Source organism: Lagopus muta, chromosome 1 (genome assembly GCF_023343835.1).
Source record: "Lagopus muta isolate bLagMut1 chromosome 1, bLagMut1 primary, whole genome shotgun sequence".
Classification (NCBI taxonomy): Eukaryota; Metazoa; Chordata; class Aves; order Galliformes; family Phasianidae; genus Lagopus; species Lagopus muta.
In genome coordinates this window covers 3,754,714-3,766,263 of record NC_064433.1, presented here as the reverse complement: position 1 = coordinate 3,766,263, position 11,550 = coordinate 3,754,714, and the positions used below count along the sequence as shown (strand labels likewise).

The 11,550-nt window shown below is 46.5% G+C and overlaps 2 protein-coding genes across 7 annotated transcripts in view; one reads left to right on the top strand and one right to left on the bottom strand.

Annotated features, from left to right (window-relative positions):
• Window positions 1-11,550, top strand: part of MKLN1 (muskelin 1) — a 679,793-nt gene that overhangs the window by 231,141 nt on the left and 437,102 nt on the right. The gene's annotated exons all lie outside the window — the stretch shown is intronic.
• Window positions 5,406-11,550, bottom strand: part of PFKFB3 (6-phosphofructo-2-kinase/fructose-2,6-biphosphatase 3) — a 37,281-nt gene continuing 31,136 nt past the window's right edge. Inside the window, exons 14-17 of one of the 5 annotated variants that reach the window (XM_048933820.1) lie at window positions 10,067-10,237; window positions 8,681-8,703; window positions 6,805-6,855; window positions 5,406-5,882 (exon numbers count right to left, since the gene is read on the bottom strand). In XM_048933820.1, coding sequence (XP_048789777.1) covers window positions 5,876-5,882; window positions 6,805-6,855; window positions 8,681-8,703; window positions 10,067-10,237 — 252 coding nt within the window. In that variant the 3' untranslated portion in view covers window positions 5,406-5,875. The remainder of the gene's footprint in view (window positions 5,883-6,804; window positions 6,856-8,680; window positions 8,704-10,066; window positions 10,238-11,550) is intronic. The other 4 variants (XM_048933815.1, XM_048933818.1, XM_048933816.1 and 1 more) reach the window with 4 other exon arrangements.

Genomic DNA, 11,550 nt, shown 5'->3' with positions numbered 1-11,550 from the left:
AGGGGCTGTCACAAAGCATCTGTCACTGGAAGGCCAAAAGGGTTTCCAAGTATCTCTAATGTCTTCTTGCATAGGGTGGGATGTGGAGCTGAGAGGATGCTCTGCAGCTGCCAGGAGGGTGCTGTGCAAAATTAGATTTCTCCAGCTATACCAAGGGGCTTGGGAGCACCTGGGCAAGGGTGGCTGCTGCTGGTGGCACAGCTGGTGGCTGCTCCCTGTTTTCTCTTCTTTTCTCTGGATACATCCCTTTCTTACCTAACATTTAAATTCTGAGATGTTTTTTAAAAACACCCTATGTTTGTGGGATCTGAGAGTAGAGCAGAGCTTCAGTATTGTTGGTTTCCCTCTTACCAGAAGGACATAGGCTGGTGCAAAGCCATAGGATAAATAGCTGTGAGACCCCTTGATGGGCATTAATTGTAGGGCAGATAGAATAAGCCCTTCACTTTGCTGTACCTCCCTCCATCTGACCATCTTCCCCAAGTGGGGTTAGCACCAGGCACTGCCAATCCTGCTGGAAGGGGAGGCAGAGGGGATTGCTTTTCTTCTGTCCTTTGGGGGTTAAATAGGGGTTTCCTATTTAAGTTGTCAAGGAGAAAAAGCTCCTCCATCAGAGTCACAACCAAAGAGATTTACCAGGGGACCCTGAACCTGGGCATTCAAAGATGGGGGAGATCAAGAAGAGAAGGTTGGTATTGCCACCATCCCATCCCATCCCATCCCATCCCATCCCATCCCATCCCATCCCATCCCATCCCATCCCATCTTAGTCCAGCTCATCTCATCCCATCCTACCCAATCTCATTGTAGAAAAAGTGCACACCTGCATTTAGACACCTGGAGCTGTTGCAAACCAAGACAATCCCCATTAAAACACTCAAGCAGCAAGCAGTTCCCTTGCAAAGCAAGCACCCAACCCTGCAAAATACCCATTCCTTTTTATTCTTTATTTTTTTGCAGGGTAAAATGGAAACAAACCCCACAGCTCCCATGGTGCAGTGGCAGACATCCCCAGGCACAGGCAGGTGGACGGGTGCTGGCTGCACTTCATTCAGCACGCTGCATTGTAAAGGTTTGCCCACAGTTTACTTAATCCCTTGCACGTATCAGACACATTCCTGAGCCATCAATCAGAGCTGAGTCAGCCAGCATGACTGGTCTGTGCTTTTTTTTATAGCAATCACAAGTTCTCTTGGTTTGTTTGCTGGCAATGAGGTTGGATTTGCTTTTTTTATTTTCCTAACATAATGAAAACGGAACCCAGCGAAATGAGACGGAGTTGACCGTGAGCAGGAAATGTTCCCTGCTGTCAGGGGTAACCTTTAAATCCAGCCTGCCTCAAGGAACATCTGCCACGGTACAGAATGCATCATGCAGAAAAACAAAGAATTAAAAAAAAAAAAAAAACAAAAAAAAACAAATTAATAATAATGACAATAATTAAAAATAACAATAATAATAATAAAAAAAAATTAAAAAAAGAGATGTTGCTTGGATGACATTAACCTGTGACACACACACACCCCCCCTTAACATGACCAGATGGCACTACAAGTCCCTTCCTGTCCCTGCATGCAGAAAGAGAAGCAAAAGCATTTCCTTGCTGAACAGCCTTGACAGCGCTGCCCTGGGAGGTGAAAGCTGTTTCTAAGGTCTCCTTGCAAGGGTGAGGTTATTGTGGCTTCAAACAGCCATAACAGGGGATGCAGAAGCAGTGCTGCTGTTGTGTCTGTGCCCAGCCTCAGCCCAGCTCTGTATGGGGTGGATGCAAGGCCATGCTCCCTACCCTAAAACAAGGCAGGAATGTTTTGTCCTCACTCAGGTCAGGGAGGGTGGCAGGTTGCTAGATAGGCAAAACAAAGAAGGTGTTGTGGTTACCAACTTTCCTGGAGAGCGCGAGTCCTCCATGCCTCTGGGATGTTTGCAGGGTGAGCATCACCCCACAGCTCTCAGTGTCTGCATGCAAGCATAGAGAAATGCAGGTACAAACCCGTTTCAAAACCCTACAGAATGAGGACAAGAGAAGGCAGATGGCCCCTGAGCATCTCAAGCTCTGCTCCAAAAAGACTCCTCCTGCCCCAAAGCCCCAGGGAAGATCAGAGTGGCACTTGAAGTTGTCAACCAGCAGTAGCCAAATCCACACCTACAAGGTTTTTTTTTCTTTTTTTGCCTTCTCATTCCTATTTTGGGGCCACAACTGCCCAGAATCTGACAATTCAATTTGTGGCATCTACCATTTTCCAGCTGTGGGGCAAAGACAGCACAATCCCACAGAACAGCTCTGCTTTGACACAGCAGCACCAAAGCATCGTAAGGAGGTGTACCAGGTTTGAATAAATGGCTGCTCTCAAACAGAAACTGTCATATAGTCATTTAAGTTGGAAGTGACCCTTAAAGGTCATCTAGTTCAGCTCCCCTGCAATCAACAGGGACACCTACAGCTCAGTCAGGTTGCCCAGAGCTCCATCCAGCCTGACCTCAGGGACGGGGCAGCCACCACCTCTCTGAGCAACCTTGGATTCCTTTTACATTCATCTGGGATGTAGCAGGTACAGCAAGAAGAGTTCTTGCCATAAGTGCTTGTGAGCGCTCAGTTGGATGGATCACACCATCATTCCTACTACTGAGCTCTTCATGGACCTTCAAGAAACCTTCAAATTGCTGCCATGTGGTTAAAATGAAAGAGTTAAGCCATGGAAGCAGAAGGGCTTTTCTCAATTGATCTGCAGAAAATGCACTGTAGGGCTGAGGAGTCTACAAGGCACAGGAACAGAGTAATCCCCATATGTACACAGCAGGATTGCATGGGACACAGTCACCCTTGGGAACACCAAGCTTAAGTTAGAACATAGAACAGTTTAGGTTGAAGGAGACTTAAAAAAAAAAAATCAAGCACCAACCCCTGGCACGGGCTGGTTGCCACACACCAGATCAGGTTGCCCAGGGCCCTATCCAACCTGGCCTCCATGCTGTACCCAAGGGCACAGATTTAAAGCAAGGGAATAACCACATCAAGTCTGTATTTCAACAAGTTATTTTATTGGTCCAGCAACTGCAAAATATACAAATTACTGAAAGGCAGACCCTGTTTAAGCTGGCACAGCTTGATATCAGGCAATTATTCCAGATGTATATACAGAACAGTTAACAGCAGAAATACTGAAAAAAAAAAAAAAAAAAAACAAACCCAAGTAACTACCCTTCTCTCCAAGCTTTGCAGTATACATTAAATAAATAAACAGCACTTTGCTATTAAAAAAAAAAAATCATAAAAAAATAAATTCAAGTATCACACACACACAAAAAAAACCAACAGGAAAAACAAAGGAAACGGGGAAAAAAAAATGACTGGTGTGGTTCAACAAATCCATCTTCACACCTTCCCTCCCTTCATGGCTGCAGCATCATTGCCTGAGCTTTGGTTGTCCAGCCAAAACACAACGGAAAGCATGATGGAATGGGATGGAGATGACATCTGGCCACCCACTCCCTGCATGAGGACCACTTTGCTACTCATGGGCCAACTTCACCTCTTGAAGAAGGGAGGAAAAAAAAAAAAAAAAAGAAAAAAAAAGAAAAAGCCTACCAACTTCAAAATGTCATCTTTCTGTAGGACCAAGATTTCTATTTCCAGAGAAGAAATTAAATTTAAGGTTTGGGTTTATTGTTTTTCTTGCAGACTTTTATGTTAATGTATGTATGCATAGACACACACTCAAATACACACCAAACATCGTGTTTACAGGATTAATCACGGGCAGCCAGACAGCACGTTTGCATGTGCTGGCTTATCTTTGGGTAGCAGGAGGAGACAGATCAGCTCCCCAGGAAACGGGCTGAGAAGGCAGCAAAGTCACCTTCCCCCAATGTCTGTCCTTCTCAAAGGCAGAGAAACTAGAAGGGCTGACATCAACCGCACGCGCACAAGTCCGCGTTAATGCAGTTATTACAATTTCAAAAAAAAAAAAGGGGGGAAAATAAGTGTTTTTGTTTCATCTGTACAATATACACATATGGACACGCTCACACAGGGCACCACCAGGATGGTTGGATAGGGACCGCTGTAGTCCCTGAGCCTTCCCTGCTGTCGGTATTGCTCCGAGCCTATGCAATGTGGTTTTGTTGCATGGGACTGAAGCACTAGGCACTGTGGTTCACCTTTTTCTCACAGGACAAAGGGACCAACCCCCCCCCCCCCCCCCCCCCAGAAACCAAAATAAAATAGTAATTAGAAAAAAAAAACCAACACAACAATAGGAAAAAAAGAAAAATCAACGCTCTCCCCACAAACCTCTCCGCCCCCACCTGCAGGGATGTTGTTTCCTACCCAGGAGACAGGAGGAAGCCATAGAAAGGATTAAAGCAAAGGGCTGCCCATCTCCAACCCCTCCAGTGTTGGAGGAAGACCCTGATGACTTTGCTTCCTACCTCCACAGTTCAGCTGTGGAAGAAAGGAGAGGAGAAAAAAAAAAAAAAAGAAAGAAAAAAAAAAAAAAAAAAGGGAACGGAGAGATGCTGAATGCAGGAGGGGATTGGGGGAAAAACCACAGATTTTTGCACAACGCAGTAGTGGTTAATTGCTACGGTCAACTGCTGGCTCACAGTCTGCATCAAAAAGCTCTTATCTCCAACCTCCAAGAGTTGGCCAATGGAGCCCAAGCCAGGACTGTGTCCATTGCCCCCTGCACACACACACTCACCCCTTGGAAGCCACAGCAACTGCTTTTGCGCAGTACCAGCTTCCCAGCTTACAAAAAAAAAAAAAAAATTAAAAAACAAACAAACAAACATTGCCTGTATTCAAGCTTCCCCTTTTAAGAGGCACAAGTTTAAAAAAAAAATTATAGTCATGCTTCTGCCACAAATAAAGTGCAAAAACCAAGCGGTTTCTAAGTATAAACATATACCCACACACACACACACCTGTGTGCATGTATATATATATTAAAGAAAAAGAACAGCAACAAAAAATTCTCTTCTTGAGACTTCTCATCAACACCCTTCCTGCATTCTGGCCAAGACACCTGTGTGTCTGCAAAATGCACCCAGTGCAGCTGCCCACCTACGGCCTGCAGTGATGCACAGACCCAACCACCCATCTTCTCTTTCCTCCAATGCAGAGCATCCCCAGGAGCCAACGTCAGTGTGGTTCCCCTCAATATTACAAGCAGCTCATATAGCCAGCTTCACAGCAGCACACTGAACTTCTCTGCAACCCCCCCTTCAAGATGCATCAATTAACATGAGGGTTTTATTATTATTATTACTGGCTAAAACCAGCAGTTTTTATGTATCTCAATGAGCTGGGCTGTGCACATGGCAGGCTGTAGCTGGCGTGGGACTGCAGCACAGCATATTAAGGGCTTTCTTGCAAAAAAAAAAAAAAAAAAAAAAAAAATCAAAATTCCCCCTTTGTTCCCTCCCTCCCTTCGTGTCCCCATTACTCTGCTAACCCCGCACCATTCACATATATACACACACTCCACCCAAAGTCGGATGGGTACCATTAGTCTATACAAAAAGAGCTCAAAACCGCTTAGAAGGAAAAATTAGAACTTGGAAACTCCTGTGCGCTAGAAGCGCTTCCCAGCTTGCTACACACTAGCAGGACACCGGAGAGGAGAGCAAGGCTGCAGCCTGAAGACCTGGGAGCTCGTCTCCCTCCTCTCCATCGCTCTCCCACTTCTCTCCCCCCTCCAGCAGAGCAGTTTGCAGATGAACAGGCGTGGGTAGAAACAGCCGAGGGTCGACCTCACCACAAACGGAGGAGACCTGTTTTACAAGCAAGCTTCAGAAATGACGATGGGATGGGAGCTGGCGTCGCTGGTGGCCTCGCGACAGCACTAAGGGACTCACGACGGCTTCTGTGAGTTGTTCATGTTCTGAAACGAGAGGGGAAGGAGCACGGTTGGGGTCATGCTTGGAGCATCTTCAATTGCACACTGAGAAAGGGACGGGGGTACAACGCTACAACATGGGTCACCACTAAGAAAGCATCTATCTACCACAGAGGGAGAAGACGTTGTATACTCAAGGAGAGAGGTGAGGGAGACATGTTGACTTGCTGCCTAAGCCCCTCCTTTGAGCATCACCCATCCACAGGGCGGGAATCTGGCAAAGGTAGGCCTGAACTTTTCTTTGGTCCATGCAAGACAAGACGGCGGGACACTGTAGGAGCCCAGTTAAGCATCTCTCTTGCTTCCCTCAAGGGACGGCAGTGCCCCCACATCTGCTAGGTGGAAGTCATTCTTTGTCCATCCTCAGCAGTGCCCTGCTGCAGAACCACCTCCGGCCAGTGCAGTGACGGCCTGGAGGACCTGGCACCAGCCTGGAAACCAGCCACCATCAGTGGTGCAGCTGAAGCCAACATTCACCTGTAATTTCAAGGTATCTAGAATGGCTTCAAGCACAGCCCTGGTACCATCACAGTGTCAAGAAGAGACATCCACTAGTGCACAGCAAGCAGCAAGGACCACAAATCCAGGGACAACCAGCTGAACACTAGAAGGAACAGCTCCCAGAAAGTGATGACTATAGGAAAGCATCAGAGAAACTCAAGGAGCAATGACCACAACAAGGACATTTCTCACATCACAAAACTATACAAAAAAAGACCAGGTGGGAGGGGAGGGGACTAGGAAACAGCTAGGAAGGCTTCTCAACCTATTTTTAATCTTTTACAACCTAAACTGTCTCTTACAAGCACCAGGAACCATGGCCATGCTACAAGACAGCACTATTCTGCAGTAACTAAAGAGACAGGACAAGGGATAGGAAAAGCCACGTGCACCCACAGCTATTTACCTTGGAAATATTAGTAAAGAGAAAACTTTGAGAAAGTGACAAACAGGTCGTCTTTAAGCATGAAAAGTGAAAGGGGAGAAGAAGGGAAGGAAGAGGAGAAACTTTAAGTTGGGTTGTTGTTACAAAGTGTATTTTGGATCACAAACCAAGCAAAAGGAAAAGAAACCATCACATCAGTTCATCCCACAAACCCAAACCAGTCCAGGGGCACACAGCTATTATGTCCCTGGGCTCTCCAGGTATCCCCTGGATGCGGGGCGGGGGGAAGGGAGGTCAAGCCCCCATAGGGATGGTTGACACAGCAATGCTGCTGCTGTCAACCAACTCCAGCAGTGCAAACAAGGGAGGGAGGGAGGAAACCTCCTCCCCCTGACGCCATATGGGTTGTGGCGGGACACAGTGAGGGACTGGATGCACAAACAAAGTGAAGAGACAGAGGTGAAGGTCCCTCACAAACCAAACGCTTAGTGGCATCTTCTTGGTTCCCTCAAAAGCAAATCCTAAGTCCCACAGTAGTATGTGGAAGCAGACTCCCAGTATTGGAGAACTTTAGCTCACTGCATCCAGCCTACACATGGGATAGGAAGACATCATCACCTGTCCCAGAGCTCTTGGTGTAGCACAATCTGATGCTAACCTCCCAAATTCAAAAATCAGTGTGGTTTTTCTTTGTGTCCAGCATGCAATACTTTTTATTGTAACGTAGATGGGGAAAAAGGTAGATGGAAGGATATACAAAAAGAAAGTCACTCTCAAAGCAACCAGACCAGAAACTTCATCGAGGCAAGAGAAGGAGCACAGGCATGCACACTGTGGCGGGCAGCTCAATATTCACTCAGGAGCATCAGCGTGCTCTTCCCAACCCATCAACAAAGCCAAAATTTGACTTTTCTACCATCCATTTTGGGAAAATGGGAATAAATGTGAAGTCCACTAGCTGCTACACACAACCAAAGGCAGTTCATAACAACTCTTCCCATCTTGATCTCACAGAATGAACTGGGACAAGTATGGAGGTGGGCTGATTGCTCTATAAAGGACAGAGACAGGTAGGCATTGTCCCAGCTGAACTCCCACATCTCCCTAGTTTTTGAGAAGACATTTGAGAACTCCTTCTCTAATAACTGATGCTCTCTTTACTCAGTGAGGTAACATGAAATGAGTCCAAAGGCTTCAATTTATCCAGAACCCATATTGTCCCTATTATACAGTATTTTAATAGCACTGTTAAAACCTCAGTCAATCCTAAGTAATGCATTAAAGGCTCAAAGCATCTTGCCTATAGAGCTAGGTCAAGGCATCCTTCTGTCTAATATGCCCAAGACAAATGGGAAGATTAGTCCCAAAATTAACATCTGCAGAACTACAGACGTGGGATCATCCCACATTACATTTCAGAATTACGTTTCAGCTCCCACACAGGTGATAAAACCCTGCCGAAAGCTGAGGTCAGAACCTTATCTGGAAATCTTCAGTGGCATCGCTCAAGCATAACTCAAGAGTCCACAAGACAGGCAGACCATTTGGATCTATCACCTGTGAAGTGCTACCATGGAAAATTCAAAGAAAATCCAAGGGTATCTCCAACTACTCAATGAGAAAGCAGGAATTCAGACAGCATCCTGAATTAGTAATTTGTTCTGTTTCCCAACAGAATTTGGGCACTTAATCAAGATAGGATACTTAGGGGTTGGACAAAGCAGCATTCATAGCCTCCTCTTTGTAATTCTTAAGACGCACCCAATTCCCACCCCAACAAATATTCAGTCCAAGAAAACCATGCCTAGCAAGGTTTCACGGCAACAGAATAACCAGTGGGACAGTGAGAAACAGGGGAAGAGGGAGGGAAGAGAATAAGACGCAAGAAGGTACTTACAGGCATGCCTTTCCTAGTAAAGGCTGTAGAGAGACAGAGAGAAGGGAAAGAGAGGTGTCAGTAATGCTGCATGAGACAGGGCAGGGAACACGGAACACTTCCAGACCCTGAAGCCAGGACAGGGTTTGTTGCAAGACTTGAGCATCCCAAAGCAAAGCCCCAAAAGCCAAGAAACTGAGGAACTGACCCGCTCAGTGCTGTATGGGGTGGAAAGGTTCATGCAAAGAAATGAAGCAGAGCAGTTAACGGGGAGCCAGGGGACACATCACACTAATCCTGGCAAAGGAGGGATTGGGGACAACACAGACATGGCAAAGAAGGAGCAGACAAGACAAGATCCAACAAGCAGCACAATATGAGGCTCATGTACATATATGGCTGCTCCTCTGGTTCGAGCCATACTAAGGGATGGGGCTTTGATTTCTGGAAATCCTGTCCCAAGCAAGGGCTCTCCTTCTCCATCTTTTCAAGTGAGAGAAAGAAGAGATAACATACAAGCAACATAGCAGGGAAGGACCAGATTAGGTATTAGCAAACCCTTCTTCTCAGAAACAGTGGTGAGGTATTGGAACAGCCTGCCCAGGGAAGTGGTATAGTCACCATTCCTGTAGGGTTCCAAGAAAAGGGCAGATGTTTTACTGAGTGACATGGACAGAAACAGGTTCATGGTTGGACTAGCTGATCTTAGTGGTATTTCCAACTTTAATGATTCTATAAATCCCTCAGTCTCCACGCAGGGTTGCAGAAGGCAGCTAATGCACAGGGCATGGATGAACTCCCAAAATTGGCTTCTACTCAGTTTTGGCCCATTTTGCCTATTCCTCTGGGAATAGATAACTGCAGGCAGAAATGGGTACTGATGGTAATTTTCTCAGTGGAAGCTCAAGAATTGTGCTGTTGCAATGCCCAGGTCTACAGTGGAGCAAATGCACTGGGGGAGGAAGTAGGAATGAGACCTTTGGTTTTGCCTGCTTAGCCAACAGGCTCTCACATGGACATGGTTGTGGGGACTCTGTGCTGGATGATGCTGGCTTGACAAGGGGATAGACCAGCCCAACCCCAAGCATTCCACAATTCTGTGACACAGCAATGTCAGATGGGGGGACACAGAGTCAATTCCTAGATCAGCTGCTTGATTCAACCCACAGCACTGAGTTGATCAAAGACTGACAGCCACCTATCACTGGCTGCTCCCAAAAACCAACCTAACGTAGAGACTGGGAGAAGCGCAGACAGAGCATCTCAGAGCCAGCAGCACAGGATGCAACAAGTGCAAGCCGTTCTCAGCTTCAGGAGCGACAGGAGGAAGACGACAAACAAACAAACAAGAATGACAACCAAAAAAAAAAAACAAAACAAAAACCAAAAACAAAAAGTTCAACTAACTTGTCCCGGCAGCTGCGTGGGCACTTCCTGAGGAACACAGCCTGGCAAGGCGGAAGAAACAGCCACATGCTCCTCAAAGCTGTTGATGCGAGGCTTTTTGATGGGCTCTGGGCTTGCTAGAGGGGTAACGCTATTACGTCTCATGAGCGGGTTAGGTCCCTTCTTTGCTTCCTAAATTAGAGTGAGACAAAGAAAAAAAGTAAATAAAAATAAATTAAAAAAAAAAAAAAAATGAAAAGGGAAGAAGGCGACAGTTATAAAGAAAAAAAAAAAAAAAAAAAAGCAAGTTGTTTCTTTCCTTAAAGCAGCCTCTGCTTTTCCCCCCCACAATTGCTTTCGATGTTCAAAGGATTAGTTGGATGTAATGAAATGCTCTGGACGCCAAAAAAAGAGAAACTAACGCAAAATGATTGAGAACATAATATGATTTCCCAAGAAAGGGAGGGGAAAAAAAAAAAAAAAGAGCCCTGCACTCAGAAACAAGATAGAGTTTCTCCACACAAGCCTTCAATCACAAAAAAAGTAAAACGTGCATTACTACCAAGTATAGCAGTAACCAACAGCCACCACTTAGCACAACAGAGCGGTGCCCATCGCTCTGCTCCTCAAAGCTGGTCCCTCTGACTGTGAAAGCAAGAAGAGGAAAGACGAGCAAGCCTGAGTGGATAAGAAAGGATGGGGAAGTGGGACAGAGCAGCCAGCAAGGGTCAGCACAGCACCAAGCTCCAACTCAAGGCATGTGGGATGGATGGAGGGCAACACCCTTACAGCCAAGCAGAGGAACCCAAGCGCTTTACACATGCTTTGATCCATCCTAGCTGAGCCCCACAGCCACTCCTGGCAATGGTGATGCAAGGGCATCAATGGCCCTGATGCTATGGGAAGGTGACCAGCTTTTCCAATGTATCGAGGTCAAGGAGCAAAGAAACTATGTGGTCCACAAGGGGATGGATGAGACCATCCAAAACCCAGACAGGATCCATCACCACAAGCTGGAAAGGTTGGGACACAGGGCTCCCCTTGAGCAACCATCCAGCCCCACCACCAAGCTGGCACCCCCTTGCTTTGATGTCTCTTTGTTCTGGCCTCTGAGCTCCTGGTGGAGCACACAGACCTGACTTTATGGAGTTCTTTCCCTCCATGCAAGGGGTCTTCTCCCCTGGTAATCCACCATCCTGCATAACAGCTTTCTGGTAGCCTCATAGAGCCACCGGCACACCAGGAAAAATGACACAGGCAGATGCTGGCCAAGTTACCAAGCATGGGCTCTGCCAGCCAGCTGGGACACCAGGGAGAAGTCACCTTCTCTACCCATGGCTCTATTACGTATCGGGCAAGTGGATGAGCACAAAGGCAAAAGTCAGAGACTGGCTGACCTTTCCCTTGATCATCTTTAAACTAGGTAGCAGGCACATGCAAGAGTCTTCTTCCCTTGGAAAACCCTCAGTCAGCCACATCTATGCAGAGCAAGAACCCAACTGATG